This window comes from Thermobia domestica, chromosome 7 (assembly GCF_964235325.1).
Source record: "Thermobia domestica chromosome 7, izTheDome1.hap1.1, whole genome shotgun sequence".
Classification (NCBI taxonomy): Eukaryota; Metazoa; Arthropoda; class Insecta; order Zygentoma; family Lepismatidae; genus Thermobia; species Thermobia domestica.
The window spans coordinates 221780634-221799095 of NC_137460.1; the positions used below are offsets into that span (position 1 = coordinate 221780634).

General features: G+C 35.4%; 1 protein-coding gene across 1 annotated transcript in view; it reads left to right on the forward strand.

Moving 5' to 3' along the window:
* LOC145689568 (uncharacterized) overlaps positions 1 to 11179 on the forward strand; it is a 14180-nt gene extending 3001 nt beyond the window's left edge. The window contains exon 2 of the mRNA XM_081763747.1: positions 10439 to 11179. Coding sequence (XP_081619873.1) covers positions 10439 to 11179 — 741 coding nt within the window. The remainder of the gene's footprint in view (positions 1 to 10438) is intronic.
* The last annotated feature ends 7283 nt before the right edge of the window (positions 11180 to 18462 follow it).

Genomic DNA, 18462 nt, shown 5'->3' on the forward strand with positions numbered 1-18462 from the left:
AACCTATTGTAGAATGATGATGCTTCTTACCTTCAGCACATAATCTTAACGTTAGAGAGTCAGAGAGAGAAAAATCCTGGTTTTTCCTCCTCTATGACCACCCATCTTAAACCTCTACATATCATTGTTCGTCTCACATAATTTCGGCTCTTCAAAGACATTCATATTTATTATTATTATTATTATTATTATTATTATTATTATTATTATTAATGAATATGCCACCCTTACATAATGTTGTAACTTTACACATCTTAGTTTAGAGTGCTTTCTTTAGTAATAATTTGAGCAACCACGTCACAAAATTTAAAATGTATGAGGGGGCACGACGTTTTATTTCCCCTCCTCTCTTTTCAGCACCCTCCAACAGAAGGTATATAATTTCTGAGAAGCAGGGCAGACAAAATGAATAAGAAATATATTTAGAGCATCCTTTCCTCCTTCGTGAATGTAATATCACGTAGCATTTTTTATTCTACTGAAGACGACCTTAGGCCGTTATGGTTAGGTAATAAAAGAAATACCTAATATATTTATAGCGCCCCTTATCTGTAATATTACCTCTTCTTTATTTGTTCGAGGCTTCCTTACACAACCAAGGGTGACAAAAAGAATAGGAAAAGTGTCTAAAGATTACAAAAGACTTTATATTTTGTCAGAAACAAGGCAGTATATACACAACATTGCTTTCGTTAACAAGTGTTTCACCCTTGAGTCGCTTATAAAATTATGCAGAATAACTTTTGCCGATCATTGTTCTAGAGGGATTTGTCCAGGATGGTTTGGTGTCGAGCTAATAACGATAAGTATATTTATTTACATCACTGTTAAAGAAATAGCAAACTTTCTGAAAGGAACTTACTTAGGAAACAGATCTTCCTTCTTCTTAGCCAGAGCCCACTCTGAAAAATTGCATCTGGCATTCTGAGTGAAAGTTCTATGAGACTATTAGAAAAATATATTCCCGTTTTCACGCTGATGGTAGAATTTCTTAAACAGTTATTGAATTACGTTCGAAGGGTAGGCGTAAATAGCGCCCCCGCAACAATGTGGCGTGGGGACCGCACAAGCTGCAAGGCCAAAAAATATACAGAAAGTACGCAGGGGCGGAGCAGGCCAAATTTTCACACGGGCAAAGTGAATTTTTGGCGCCCTTCCCCTAGTAGTAGCCTATATTTTACATTTTATCATAGTGTTTTTAATAGTTTAAACCAGGAGCGTCATTTCAGATTTTGCTTTGGGGGGGGGGAAAGACCTCTTGATATAAGTAAAATTTCGCATTTTTCACTGATTTACTACTATTCTAATGATAAAATCTATATACATCTCAAACTCAAGGGGGGCAAATGCCCCTCCCTGCCCTCCCTAAATGACGCCCCTGTTTTAAACCCATTTTCAAAAAGAAATCCATTACCTAGGAAAAGTTTACAAAGAATATGGCCCGCTATAAACAATACCAACTCCACCCCCCCTGGTCTAGTGGCTAGCACGCCTGCCTTCTGTGGTACCGGGTCCAATTCCCGGTGGATTACTGTTGAACGATAAAAGTGGTTCGGATTCCACTATAATTAGTATCCACATCTCCCTTGCCCATTAAGGCATAACCGTGGAACGCTAAACTCAAGCAAACAAACAAATATTTAATTCCCGGCACTCTTTATTCTACATGCCATCTCTCAATTTTTCGATACAGCCCCCTTAGTACTATGAAACTCTCTTCTACCATAGTGAAATGGAAAAAGATCATATAATTGCCACTACTTTACAAGAATATAAACCAAAAACGTCAGTAGAAAGCACATTATAAAATTTACTTTTTGAGGCTCGTTTTGGTGCCCCTCTTTTTCTGGCGCCCCGGGCAGTCTCCCGGCCCTTAGTCCGCCCTTGAAAGTACGGACGCATAACTAAGGATTGCGGAGGAGAGGTTAACCTTCATGTTATGCCACTGGTTTGACGTGTTTGAAATGTTCAGTAAGTGATCAGTTGGTGAAATAATTTCGACGGTTACTGATGTTTAAAGTTTAGCTAAGACAAAGCTACCTAATCAAATACATTTGAAAATGAAAATGAAATGAAATCTTTAAGTGTTACGTCCCACGGTTATGCCGGTTAGGCTAAAGGAGACGGTGATGATGAGTAATGAATGAAATGGTGGAATGAAGAAAGTGGGAGGAAACGGGAGAACCCCGAGAAAACCCACGCACACGGTGTTTGTCCACCACAAAGTTCACTTGGCGGGGGCTGGGATCGAACCCGGGACCCCAAGCACCAGAGGTGAACGCTCTACCACTGAGCCACCGCGGCCCCACTCAAATACGTTTGATATCGCGATGTCACAATTTGATTTTTCCTCACAAAAAAGATAAAAACAATAGTAATAAAAACCCTTACTCGTACTGGGCTCCTAACTAACTAACAACCTAATTCTTACAGACTAGTTGCTCTGACCAACTGAGTTTCGATTTCTTACGCGAAAGAAGTCTGTTATATTAAGAGGCATGCTTTTCATTATCAAAACTGTTCCAAGCAATACGAACATGGCTTAAGAACAGAGACGGAACTGAATTACCACTCGATTGACCTTGAGGGCAAATCACCAACGCGTAGCTATAAACGTAAGTTCAGCATGCATTTCTCAGGAGTTGTGTTCAGTATTCCTATCTGCCAGTCATGCTTGTTCGTAGGAGTAATATGTTACAAACCTAACCTTTCGATAGAGCACAATGACAGAGAATCAAAATTAATGAATTCTTGCCCTTGTGAACTTGGGATACCACCATGTGCAATAAAACTGTCGCGTCTTCTGAAGTGATATTTTATCGAAAATAACTCGTTTTCCTTCATATATCCGAAGTTTTTGAGGGTTTCAAAATGAGGAAACGTTACTGACAAACAAGGACGCATTTAGGGGTGGGTCCAGGTGGTCCGGACTCCCCTCTGAAATCGCAACTTCTCTGTAAATTTAGCCTAAATTTAAGGATTATCTTTTAAATTTTATTATAATTTATCCTAATATTGAAGTCGGACTTCTCCCGAAATAAATTACTGCATACGTGCCTGCTGACAATTTTCAATATATTCCTTAAATAAGTAAAATAACTAAATTAGGAGCAAAAAGCTTCAACACGGGCTAACTTTTGTCCACTGCCAATATTGTTAGAAGGGATATTAATAGCAAAAACTGCTAGGCAATGCTGAACCTTGGAACTTCACTCCGAACAGCAAGCTTATTATTGAGAACTACATATGAAACATTTTATCAAAACTTATCTAGCTTTTACCTGGCATGAAATTATTATATACACCAAAATTCACTCTCCTAAAATGTGTATCTAAATATTGCTCTACGTATGTACGAAGCAATGAAAGTTATTTATCGAAATATGTGAGCAGGGAATTCTAACAGCCAGCCATTTTATTTAAATCGTAGTAAACCCTGTAACCGGGCGTTAACGTGAAGACAAAGCTTGGTCCATTGGTAAAGTGTTGGAAGAATATAAACTCAATGTTCGTAGGTTCGAATCTATCCACTCACCATAACATTTTGTTCTTATGTGTAACGATGAAATAAGAAAGAAAAAATGTATAACCGTTAAGACAAAACTTCAACCAAGTCTGAAGAGAACAATACTAAAATAGTAATACAATGACGTCAACCAAAAATTATTTCATGTAGCGTTTGGACGAAATTACAGCTGTTAACAATTGCAGAAATAAAAACAGGCTGTAATGCAGTCTAGACTTCTGAATGCATTTACTTCCTGAACACTTCCGTCTCGTCATTGGTATGCCGTTAATCATTGTAAAACCTTTCAATTGGAAGTGAAATGACACAAACTAAAACAGTTTTAAATCAATAAATGTCTATGTGTAAAAGTAGGTGTCTTTTATCTGTAGTTCTGAGTTCCTTTTACTTTGAAGTGACAAATGAGAGAAGAAAGTATGGTGTTCGAAAAAAAAATCAAATTTGAGATTTCAACGAATTTACACGTATTATAGCCCCTAACACCGAAAAAGTTATTTTTCGATACATGTCCATTAGTTCGTCCGTCCGTTCGCTACACTTTTCTGTGCACTCGCCTAGAAGCCATACTTGAACATACCGTAAATTAGTTGAAAAATTTACGGTATGTTCAACTTATCTGCACCAAATTTTAGTTTAAGATTTTCATAGTATTTCCTATAGTTTTTTTTTTAAATTTCCCTCCTACTCCCAAAACAAGGGTAGTTTCCTGTACGATGAAAATAAAAAAAAGATATTTTCTCATAACTGGCTCTAACGATCTTGTTTTCTTTCTTTTTTTACAAATCAATATTTAATTAGCAACCCTATTTTGTGGTATAAGGCATTTATCTGAGAAAAATCTACAAGGGGTAGTTTATACTAAGGGGGTGAGTTTTTTCTCAGTGTTTTTCTCAAAATGGACTCAAATGTTTTCGTTCATATTTCATAAATAAAGATTTCATTAATAACTTATCAATATGGCATAACTCGTTTGTCCTAAAAAAAAATGCGAGGGGTAGCTTATTCTTGGTGGAGTGTTGTCTGGGCGATTTTCTCAAAAACGACTCAAAAGAGTTTATTGATATTTCAAAAATAAATATTTCGTTAATAACCGAACAATATGGCAAAACTCGTTTGTCCTGAAAAAATATGCGAGGGGTAGTTTACTCTTGGGGGTGTTTTTCCTCCACGGTTTTCTCAAAAATGAGTCAAGCAATTTTGTTCGTACTCAGAAATAAATATTTCATTAAAAACCTAGTAATATGGAATAACTCGCTTACCCTGGAAGAATCCTCAAGAGATAGTTTCTTCGGGGAGTTATTTTTCCCTCACGATTTTCTCAAAAATTACTCGGACAATTTTATTGATAATTCATAAATAAGTATTTTATTAATAACCCTATATTTTAGTATAAGTCATTTCTATGAAAAACAATTACAACGGATAGTTTATTTTTGGGGTCAAGGTTTTTTTCCCGACAATTTTCTCGAACGACAGGCGATTTTGTTCAAATTTCGCAAATAAATATTTCATTAATAACCAAAAGTATATCTTAACTCATTGTTCGAAACAATTCACAAGAGGTAGGTTACTCCTGACGTGTTCTTTTTGAACGACTTTCCCAAAGTGACTCATTTGATTTTTTTCATATTTCATAAACAATGATTGCATTAATTGGTCTATTATATGTCTAATGAAAATGTGCTCAAAGTGTGAGTTAGTTTTGTAGTATGGATTTTCTTCAATCGAAGTTTTTTATTCGATAATCTGACATTCGATGTATTTGAATAATACGATAATTTTATTCGCATTATCCAAATACACACTTCAGTAACAGCTGCGGCCTAACACAGTTAAGAAATTGAATTGAAAAAGTTTAGTGCGGTGGCCCTGTAATTGAATATTTTTTGAGAAACTCCCTAGCTTTTTGTGGTAAACTCAGGCTTTTCTTTTTCGAGCGACAAAAGAGAGAAGAAAATATAGTGATTGTGAAAATAATATCAAATTCAGATTTCAACGGATTTACATGTTTCATGGCGTCTACATACCGAAAATGTGACTTTTCGACACCCGTCCTTCCGGTCCGTCCGTTCGGCACACTTTTATATGCACTCGCCTAGAGGCCATACCGTTCAACTTATCTACACCAAATTTTAAACTTAGGGTTTACTTAGTATTCTTACAGGAGCTTTTCCATTTTTTCCTACCACCTAAAATAAGTGTGGTTTACAAACAGCCGAAAATCGAAAAACGCTATTTTCTCAAAAATGGTTTTAACAATTTTGTTTATTTTTCATTAATCAATATTTAATTAACAACCCTATATTGCAGTATCAGATATTTCTCTTAGAAAAATTTACGAGGTTTAGTTTATTCTTGGAGGTGACTTTTTCTCGACGATTTTCTCAGAAAAGTCCCTGGCGAATTTTGTACACACTTCATAAATAAATATTTGACCTTACAACATGGTATAAGTCAATTGACCTGAAAAATATATGAGTAGTAGTTTATTCTTGGACTTGAATTTATTCCCAGTGAGTTTCTCAAACACGAGCAGTTGGCAACCCTGTATCTCGACAACGAAGCTGAATTGGAAAACTGCAAGAGGACCATTTGTCTCCTTTTGGTGTCACGAATCACCTCCCGAAGTTTGTGGACATCTTTCAGGTTCACCCTTAATGAAGCTTCTTTTCGAAAAGTTAACTATTAACTTTAGGCATTGTTTATCTTTTTTAAATCACAAATGTCGTTATTAATTTTAAGGCAGAGAACTACTTCTGAGAGAATAGATCTTGAAAAATAATTTTAAAACTTAGACTTTTGTTTTCGAGACATTCCAGACAAGACGATACATTTTACAAGCTATCTCGTGTCCAAAACATTTGCCTCGTATTATCTTGGATGTCACAAAGCGCGTCTTGTCTCTTTCTCGAGACATGTCTTATCTCGTGCGCATTCGTTAACACTTGGAAAGGATTATCTTTCTACTCAAAGCATTGTTTTTATAATGGTTGCATATTTATGATAATTGCTGTCCACATAAATTACAGTCCTTTCAGTTGAATTAATTTTTATTATTATTATTATTGAAAATGCAATATCTAGTTTAACGTTGGACGATTATGCACCTACGCTAAGGGAGAATGATGATGAATGAAATGGTGAAATGAAGAAAGTGGGAGGAAAATGGAAAATCTCAAGAAAACACATACCCATGCACACGGTATTTGTCCACCTCAAATTTCACTTGGCACGAAGTGGAATCGAGCCTCGGACCCCCTGCACCAAAGGTCCCTGCAATGCTTTATTATTATTATTATAATTAATAATAATAATAATAATAATAATAATAATAATAATTGAAGCGAGCTTAACGAGTTTCAACCGTACGACTCAACCAACGTTTGGGTGCCTGTTCGTTCGTCTGCTCCTCTCATAAAAGACATTTCATTTTAATGAAACTAGTAAGTGCCTTCTTTTAGCTCTGCGAAGTAACTATTGCTTGGAATATGAATCTGCAAAACATAAGAGGTAAAATTAACCAAATGGTGCAAGTTTCCACTTATATATACAAAACAATTTTGCAATATCAACTACGTGAATCTTGTCCCATAAAGAAGCCGAAACCCCTACACCGAAGAGCCCTCCGAGATTTGATCATTGTCCACACGAACTGAAATTGTCATTTGAAGCCAAGACTTTAATATGAAGCCAATAATTTTTTTAAAATAGACGGAAAATTCGGAAGTTATAAGCATTTTCATATTTTTGCCTTTTCCCATAAGGGAGCCGTAGCCCCCTATACTGAAGACCCCCCTGGAGATTTGATCATTGTCCACTCGGACTGAGTTTGTCATTTGGAACCAACACTTTAATACGAAGCAAAATATTTCTTTAAAATAGGCGAAAAATTCGAAAGTTATAAACATGTTAATAATTTTGCCTTTTCTCATAAGGGGGCCGTATTAGCCTACACTGAAGAGCCCCACGAGATTTGATCATTGACCACTTGGACTGAAATTCTCATTTGAAACCAAAACTTTAATATGAATCCAAAAATTAAACTTTTACATAAATTTAAACTGACTGGGTTCCAGTTCCCCCCACTATTGTTTAGTTTAGTTAAGTGGTAATTTGTGACAGCTTCACATCATCAAAAGAATGTTTCACTTCCCCTCCCCTCCCCCAGGAGTTCGTGCTGGATCCACCACTGGAATCAACAGACACTCTTCCTATTCTTTTTGTCACCCTTGATTGTGTAGGGGCTCCCTCGTACAAATAAAGAAGCGGTAATATTACAATCAAGGGGCGCTATATATTAGGTATTTTTTTTTAGTTACCTACCCCTAACCGCACAGGGCCATCTTTCGTAGAACAAAAAATATTACGTGATATTCCAATCATGAAAGGGGAGAGAATGCTGTAAATATATTTCTTATTCATTTTATCTGTCCTGCTTATCAAAAATTACTTTCTGTTGGAAGGCTACTGAAATGAGAGGGGCAAAATAAAAAGTCGTACCCCCTCCTACATGGTTGCTCAAATAAGTACTAAAGAAAGCATTTTAAACTAAGATATTTAAGATTTAAACTAGGAAACTAAGATATCTTACATTATGTAAGGATGGCATATTCAGGATTATTATTATTATTATTATTATTATTATTATTATTATTATTATTATTATTAGAATGTTTTTGGAGCACCGAAATTTTGTGAGACGAACAATGATATGTAGAGGTTTAAGATGGGTGGTCATAGAGGAGGAAAGACCAGGATTTTTCTCTCTCTGACTCTCTAACGTTAAGATTATGTGCTGAAGGTAAGAAGCATCATCATTCTACAATAGGTTGCTTTTACGTAGAATACCAATTACTTGAGTTCTCCTCCTTCGGTCTACTTACCTTATGTAGTAAATTCAAAACAATTTCAATTCAATACAAATACATTGTAAAACTTTTCCGTAATTAAACATCTAGGGAAAATTAAACATTTAATAGGGAAATCTGTTATCAAAATATCCAAACACGTAGATAGAAGACTATCTAGTGAGAAATATTGTGAAACTTTATAAAATTCTCCAAATTAGAATTAACATTTACTGGGAAACATTCGTTATGCGCCAGCGAGCATATGGTGAGCAGTGAGCACAGGGGAAATAATTACGAAACTGTTTGCAAACAAAATTAGGGACGCTAATGCAAGTGCGACAACAGCATTTTTTCTTTTTTTGGTATCGTCATGAGTTTTACACATACGTTACAATTTGATTCTTTCCCAAATAAAAAAATAAAAAAAAATAACCGTAGTGTAGTGATAAAAATGATAACGGCACTTCCACGGGTTCGAACCCGCTACCTTCAGCATACAGACTCGTTGCTTTAACTAACTGAGCTATTTGTTTTTTTACGTGAACTGAGCCTGTTCCGGTAAAGACGATATTTCATTACGATCGTCCTACCAATTCGTCCTTTTCCATAGATAATTTCCACTATTTGCTCTATCTTTATGTTAATACTTAGCATATATTCATATATTTGGAGTTTGCAGATAATGCATATAATAAGACATACTAGAAATATTCGTTAAAAGTTTAGTTTGTAGATTTAATCCACATTTCTCTCAATGACATAGATGTCGCTGCTTCGTGTTGAAATGCAGAATTCCCTCGTGTTCTTGAAAATTTCCCACTTTAGCAGAGTTGGTAATTCTCGAGATTTCTGTCGATTTAATGTTTTTTTCTTCTAATTTCTTTATTTTAAGCTAATATCTAACACAAATATTAAAAACGGGTTTGTTATTAACCTGTCCTGCTGGGGAAACCTTCCGAAATTTCGAACATATAAAGAAAACGGAGATATTTTCAAAAAACTTCAAAATAAAGAGACGCGTCATTTATTTTGCTCATGGTAGTACCTTTTGTTATTAATAAAGTTATAACTTATAACGCCGGACAGGTTAAAGATATTAAGGAATTGAGGAATGGCACCTTACTGGTGGAAACCACCGACGAGCGGCAAACTGCGAAGCTGATGAAGTTAACTGCTATTGGCGCGATGAACGTGTCCGTAGAACCCCATCGTCTACTGAACGTTTCTCGAGGTGTGATCTCGTGTTGGGATCTCCTTAATGCCACCGAGGAGGAGATAAAGTCGGAGTTAGCGGACCAACACGTTGTAGGCGTAGCTCGCATCAAAAGTAAGAAGTCAGGTGAACTCGTAGCTACCCAGTCACTGATTCTTACTTTCAGTTTGCCAACGCTTCCTGATTACGTTAAGGCTGGTTTCTATCGTCTCAAAGTTCGGCCTTATATACCTAGTCCCTTACGCTGTTATAAATGTCAACATTTTGGGCACACCAGCACCTCATGTATGCGAGTGCTGCTCTTTGTGCGAATTGTGGCCAGGGTAATCATGGTGCGGATCCCTGTACAGCGACGAAGCCCTTCTGTGTCAACTGCAAGGGTGAACATTCTGCTTGGTGTCGCCCCCTCCGTATAGCGCACCATCATCGTCGGGGACGAGGTCGAGCTGAGAGGGCGGCTTCATCATTCATTCATGTATCACCCCTCATCTTCATATGATTGCACGCCCTCTCAGCCACGAATACCGCTACTGGACTCGCGGGTGGTTAGTGGGAGTCGGGAAGAGAAAGGTTTAGTGGACGTCTTCATCCACTTGAGGAGGACGTGCAACCACCCGGCCTACTGCTGTGTCCGTCCAGTGTTTGTGTCGTCCGGAGTGTTGAGTCTTTGAAACCATAAAAAAAATACAAAAAAATTCAAAACATGAAAACACAAAAAAGTTTAAAATACAAAATCCAAAAAAAAAAAAATCCGCACCTTTTGTTTTGCTTTGTTTCTTCCTGGGTGGTGGGGTCTATCTTTTTGTTTGCCAGGTATCTTTTCTTTTGTTTCACTTCTTCTTTTTCTAGTTCTCTCGTCCGCTTAGTATCTGTTCGTTATATATTCCTTACTGGGAAGCCTTTTCAGCCGCCGATCTCCTTCAGCTTTTCCATCAGCTCGAGCCACCAGTTTTGCTGGTCGGAGACCTTAATGCATACCACCGCTTGTGGGGCTCTGTCCGTACTGACGATCGCGGTAGTCAGGTAACGGAATTTCTTGAGGAGAGTGGCTTGCTCATCCTCAACGATAGGAGCCCTACTCATTATTCCAATGCTCATGGTACCTATTCCTGTCTCGACCTCTCCATGTGTATTGCTGGCCTTTTGCCTTCACTGACGTGGAGAGTGCATTCTGATCTTTGTGGCAGTGATCATTTTCCTTTGTTCCTTGATGGTCTCCTTGTAGCACCTAGTTTACCTGTCCGCCGCTTTAATTCAAAGCGTGCTGACTGGTATAAAGTTAGCGAGCTCAGTGAGTTTCATTGTCGTGATGATCTCTTTGTAGCTGCTGTCGCAGAGAACTTTAAGCAGACTGTTCTTGATGCTGCTCATGGTTCCATTCCAGAATGTGGTGGCCAATTGCCCTGCCGACGTGTTCCATGGTGGTCTGCGGAGATCCGTGAGGCTATCCTGGCTAGTCGACGTGCTCTTTTAAAGAAATGTGTCTCGTCGGAGACGGTCGATTCCTTGGATCGCTCTGATAGTTCTAACGGCTTTACAATAAGACAACTTTTTTTCGCTATTTTTTTCGGCTTTCGAGTTTTTTTTTGATTTGGACTGTGGTAATTGTGTTAAATAATAATTAAACGACCTGGCTATGGACTGGAATATGAAGAATTAATGAAAATTAAGTGATATCTGTGAGGTGGTGATTGCTTTGTTTGGGATAATTTCAAGGAAGCTTACAGCTTCTACCTATGGCGATACAGTGAAAATAAGATAATATGTGCTGTGTTAACTAGTGAATATTATCTAATATTTAATAATTAAACTAATACTATTCTATTAGTTTAACAACTTAATTGTGTAAACCAGTGCACGTGTTTAAGCTATTATTAGTGAATTTGACGGGAAAGCCACTCGAATAGTGAAAGAATTGCATGTTGTTAACAGTATTTAATGAGCTATATATCATTATTGAATAAGACATAATTCTAAATTAACTCTACTCTTTGTTAAATAATTAACCGATAGACTTTGTTTCTTTATTGGTAATAGTGGTCATGAATATTCACTAAGTGATCAACGTAGTGCTCTCTCTTGAATTCTCTAATTTAATAATAAAGACAATCGAAAAGAAAAGTGACATAAAAGATAATTATAGTGACAATATTATACTCCATTTAAAACAACTGAGAGAATTATCATTAATTAAAACAAAAATATACATCTTAAGTCAAAGTTAAAATAATTAGATCACGTGAAATATAATATTGGCGGGAAAATTTCATCAGGACATAACATGTTAAACACTGGAAATTACCTAAATAATGACTTTTATATAAACTAAATTAATAAAAATGTTTGTTTTTGTTACTGAAAATCATATTCCTTACTTTAATTATGAGTGGTACTAATTGTATTGTTGACAACAACGAAGAAGAAGTGGACATTTATCTTTTCCCTCTCGATAAATTCGAGTGTAACAAACATGTGGAACAAATATTTTTAAATAAACTCATCTAGAGACTGCCCATATAGGCAAATTTATATTTAAATGTAAGATCTGTGAAAGTGTGTTTAAAAAATCTCATGCTGCTGACTGTCATATCCCCAAATGTAATGGCCCCAAAACTAAGGGAACGTTCAAGTGCCAGTGGTGTGATTTTTCATTTAAAAATCAAGGTGCACTGGGCACTCACCAGTCTAAAAAAACATCCCAGACAATGGCAAAAATTAAAAATAGAGAAGAAGAAGCAAGATTCAAAAAAATGGAAAGACCAAGAAATCGAAAAATTCATTGAAGTCGCGCTCGAAAATGAAGGACAATCCAACATCAACGAACTCAGCTCACTTTCCTGATAAATCGCTGGAGGATGTGGGAAATAAGAAATATCGACTGGTGCAGCAGGGAAGGCTTCCGAGATCAGTTTTACAAAGTAGAAGTATCTCCATCACTTCCCAAGATGAAGAAGAAATTACCGCCTTCGAAGAAGAAGACAACCACCACAATGAACAAACTATTGTCTATAAGTGGGAAGAAGAAGTTTTCACATCGCAGGACGGCAGTCAGGAAGAAATTCTACAGGATGTAACGCAAGAAAGGTTGATCTCCAATCAATCAAGTTCTCAATGACTCAATTCAATGTGGAATCAGGAAGATAACACGAGTGAGGTGAATGATAACGTAAGTTTTCTTAGTGACTATACAGAAGTAAGACAATTGATCATTCAGGAGCTTAGAGGTGTCATTGATTATGAAATAGACTATGAAAACAAATTAACTTATGAATTATTCAATGAACTTATTGCTAAGATTCTTTCTAACACAGAAGCATGTATTTTAAAGTGCAAGGATGAGTGTAGGTTAAATTTAGAAGTTGAAATGGACAGTAAAATTGAAGAATTACAAAATTTAGTTAGTCTTAAAGAAATAGAAATAAATCAAATTAAAGAAAAGTTAGACAATAAAAGTAAGTCTCTATCTAAAGAAAAAGATTGGGTGCTGGAGTTACAATCATTAGATGAAAAGATTCTAAAAGACCTTGAAATGCGGGATAGGGAAATCTCAGTACTAAAGATCCAGGGCCAGAAATTGAAAGCACGACTATTCGAAACTGAAAACGAATATAATAAGATTCGCGATAGCTGGGCCGAAAAGGTTAAGAAAATTGTAAACAAATGTAAAGAGGAAGAGAAAACCCTCCTAAAAAAAATAAATGATCTTGAAAATAAATATTGTATTTTAGGAAAACAAAAAACGAGATAATGTGAATGATTTGCAAAATACAAAAGTTGGTAAACCTACTAAATAAATTGATATTGGTATTAGTACTGAGATTACTTTCCCGATAAACAATGAAATTATTAGACCTATTCATGAGGTAAATAACATAAGCACTAGTGAAGTAAACTTTACTGTACCTAGTGATAATGCTGTAAATTCTTGTGTACTTAAGGTAATGATGATGTCAAAAGTGTAGTTCATGGTAATATGGAACCATCACCCGATGTAGATATAACAATGTTAAACTTCGAAAATTTAGTCACTGATATAATCTCGGATAAAGAATCTATAAACAATAACTTTACACTATTAGTATTCTCTAATATCATTCATCAACTGCGGATCTGTCATTCCCTGACTTGTGTTTATTTACAGGATAAATTTCGGTTTTTGGACAATGCTTTACAAAACCTTATTGATAATAATATGGTAGACAATAAGAAAATAGATATTTGTTATCAAAATTTACTAGATTGTTTGGGTAAGAAGCAGATGTGGAATGAACCAACTAATGACAGAGGTACAATTAACAGGGCCAAGACTATAACTAACAAAAATATGTATAGGAACGTACAGGAACTGTTCAATAATAACCCTGAGAAGCTTGCAAAATTTATTTTTGAGGATAGATTAAATCTAGATGGGAATGATACGGGTGAATTAAAGTCAGAAGATATATATAAATGTTATAGTAAACTATGGGGAGTAAAAGGTGATAGTAACATTAATTTCTACGAAGAAAGAATGGATGAGGAAAAACTAAGCATATTGAAAAGTCCAATAACTATACAAGAAGTGTCGAGTAGAGTTAAAAAGATTAGTAACAGTTCTGGCGTTGGCCCTGATAAGGTGTTAAAAAGTGATATTAATAATAGACATATGTTGTATATCGTTTGTAAATTGTATAACTTAATATTTAGTACCGGAAAAGTTCCAAAATGTTGGAAAAATAATCGCACCACTCTCATACCAAAACCCGGGAAAAATTTAAATGATGTGTCAAATTGGCGTCCAATTACTGTGTCATCAATAATATGCAGGGTATTCTCAGGAATTATTGAACAAAGATTAAGTAAAGTAATTAGAATCCATCAAAGTCAGAAAGGGTTTATAAAAGAAAATAATACGTTGGTCAACTGTTTTTCACTGGATACCCTACTTAAGTTAGGAAAAAAACACAAAAGTTGTTATGGGGTACTGATTGACATCCATAAAGCATTCGACACTCTACCACATGTAGCTATAATTAGTGCTTTAAAAAATAGAGGCCTTCCGTTAAATTATATTCATTTAATTGAAGAATATTATAGGGACAATGTAACACAATTTAATGGTACTGATGTGGTTCTAAAAGTGCAAAGAGTTGTTAGACAGGGAGATCCATTGAGTCCCTTACTATTCAATATAGTAATGGATACAATCATTAGATCATTATATTCAATGGATTTGGGTTACGAATTATGTTGTAGTAAAGCTCCTGTATTAGCATATGCTGATGATATGGTCTTAGTAACGAATGAACATAAGAATCTTCAAACATTACTAGAAAACTTTAATGTTCTGCTCAAAAAAACTGGCATGGAAATTTCTATCAGTAAATGTATCTGTTTTGGTATTGAACCTAAGGGACGTGCCTGGTTATGCCCCCCTTTCACCCTTACTTTGGAAAATCAAACAATTAAAAGAGTTGAAGTAGATGAAGAGTTTAGATATTTAGGCTGTAAATATACTATTAAATCAGGTATTGAAAATAAATTTCATTTGGATTGCTTAGAAAACCTATTAAATAGAATTTCTCACCTGCCTTTGAAGCCTCGGCAAAAAATTTTACTATTGCAGACATATATTTTACCGAAATTTTTTTTATATCTGGATAGCTAGTTTTACTTTTCCTACTTTTCTTTTACAAATTGACGCACTTATTAGAAATTTTTTAAAGAAATGGTTACACCTACAGCAGTCTACAGCCGATAGCTTTTTTTATTCTAAAAAAGAGATGGAGGTCTAGGGTTTCCCAATATTCATAATATTATAATTTTAGCTCAGTTAAAACTTGTTCACTCTCAGAAAATTGGAAAACGATAAATTTTTTAAAATTGTCATATTACAAAGTAATCTAAATTCAGTGGAAGACAAGCTATTGGATAGATTGGGAATCCCTAGACCATTAATTTAGCTGTCTTAATTGAAAAAAAGAAACAACTGAAAGATGATTGGTTCGCTAAATGGGCTGCGAGAGAAAGTCAAGGTAAGGGCATTATATACTACAAAAACAATCCAATTACGAATATTTTTTTTTTACCAGGAAACTTTGCCTGATAACAGATTTATAGATGTGGTTAAATTGCGTACAAATACATATGGGGTACGTGTAGCTCTGGCTAGAGCTAACCCTAACATTATTAAAGAATGTAGAGCATGTCACGAACCTCTTGAGACTTTAGGACACGTAATCGGACGGTGTATAATGCAGGGCCCCAGAAGAATAACTAGATATAACCGAATTATAGATATAATTAAAAATCACATGGTAATAAATAAGTTCAAAGTAGCACATGAACCAAAAATTAAATATAATGATATGACTTACAAACCTGATTTAATCTTTGAAAAGGGTGAAACCAGAACAATAGTAGATGTTACTATACGTTTTGAAGAAGGAGAAATGGAAATGAATGCTATAAATAAAAAAACTGAAAAATATGAAGTTTTAAAAAATTTTTTTACAGATGGTAAAAAGTTTGAAATAATACCTGTTGTAATCGGATCTAGAGGAGCTGCTACCAAATCTTTTATGAGTTTTAGTAAAAGATTTAATATACCTAAGTTTATCCAAAAACGAATAATAAATTTAACATTGAAATCCAGTTTGGAAATTCTAAATGCTCACCTGGATTATCAGGGTTAATTAGGTTCAAAGGAAAAAAAGGAATATAAAAAAGAGGTACATAAATGGTATTAAAAAGAAAGAAACAAATAATTCTATAAGATTAATGAATCTATATTTATCATTTTACCTATAGTTCCTATGAAAGTTTTAGATTTTGGTGTATTTTTATATCAAAATAGTTTTAGAGTTTTAAGAAGTCTGTAACTTACTACTTTCCTTTTTTTATTATTCTCTCTCTATTGAATTTATATATATATATATATATATATATATATATATATATATATATATATATATATATATATATATATATATATGCCATTTGCCACCTATGTAAGTTATGGTTTAATGTGATTGAGTAACAACAAATACTTCATTTATTTAATTGCTATGTATCTTATTTGTCATTACATTATGTATATTTTATTTATTTTATACTTTTACATTTTTTAATTGTTTTCTTATTTATTTATAACTATTGTATTTAATTTTAATTATTTTACTTACTATGTATTTAATTTTAATTATTTTTTTATCTGATTCCATCATATTTTTAGTTGCTGAAATGAACCTCTTAATATGATATAGAGGTTGAAAATATACGTGAATAAAATAACTAATAAAGTGAAGAGAGAGGAAAAAAATAAAGGAAAAGTGAAAAATGAAGAAAGGAAAAACATATATACACAAAAAAACATAATAATAATAATAATAATGAGGTATTCGGTTATAATATATTTCATTGATGTCATTGTATTATATTTTAATTACTATTTCTATGCATTCCTTTATATATGTTTTATCATATCTATTGCTACCATATATGATCCTGTATGAAACATTGTAAATATAATTATTCTGGAAATAAAGATTAAAATGATGCTGAGGGATGCCCAGGGGACACAGGGCGGCAATTATGAGCACAGTTCGGCTTCTATGTGCAAAGGTCGGCAATTATGAGCCCCTTTTTTTAGGGGGAAAAATAATAAAAAAAGAAAATTAGAATCCTTAGATTCTTGGCATTTGAGCCTGAGAGGGTAAATTGTGTATCCCGAACTAAATCCCCTCAGGTTTGTAACATCATTATTACGTCCCCTTGGGTTTATAACTCCCTGCATGTAGCCCAACCCTACCTGGACTCATGCGGGGAGTTCTTCGCCCTTTAGTCGTTTAGGAGGGTGCGGGTGCGCTCCCTTGGATTCCCGGGTGGGGCCGAAAATCCTCGAGAGTTTCCCCGTGCCCTCCTCATCCGGCGGGACGGTAGCCTAAACGGGTGCATGTAGGTCTCCACCAGTATCTTCACCGGGTGGTGGCTTCTTCTTCGCCATTGCGACCTGATTTATCACCTATATCACAAACCTCCCCTGGACATCTCCCCGGGTTGGGGCTGGGACCTGAAATGAAAGCATCCTATCTGAGGTGTAGGTGTGATGTATAAGAAAGGGTTAGTAAAAGGAACTAAAAGGTGGCCTAGAAATTAAGAAAATTAATATAACGGTGCAAATCCATAATGTTGTTAATACTATGGTGCTGTGCGCTATAACCTAAAATAGGCCATAACACAAAGAACTAAATAAAATTGTGCACCTAGCTATAGAAATAAAAAGACCCCCGTTGGTAGTGAGCACGTTAGGCACGCTACCATCTGGGGTTGCTACCCATTTTGTAAATCTCACCTCAAGGGGAGCACTCGGACTTTACCTATAGCACCCGTTGAGGTGAGTCCCAGCTCCGACTACGAGGACGTAGGGTAGCACCGAAGCCACTTCTTATATTTCTAGAATGTACATATGTATGTAATGTTTTAAATTGTTTAATAAAGGTAAACGGGGTTAGGGGTTCGAAGACAGAAATATTAATCACTACCCATAAGGGGAATGCTATTTGCTTTGAGATTCAGTCGTCATCCCACTGACGAAAATCTTCAGCAGTTCCGCATTCTGCGTCCTCGGGCTAGACGTCCTATCAAGCTTTCGAAGCGCCAAAGGTGGAAGACTTATGTTTCGCCCATAAATAGTAGCATGTCCATGTCTACTGTGTGGCGTCGGGTCCGCTCCCTTAATGGCAATACTCCTATTGTCGATGTTCCTGGTTTGTCTGTGAATTGTGTCTTAGTTACTCAGCCTTCGGAGATAGCACACACTTTGGGCCAGTATTTTCCATCTATTTCTGAATCGCGCGTTCGCACGTATTAAGACTCGGTTCGAGCGTATTTAG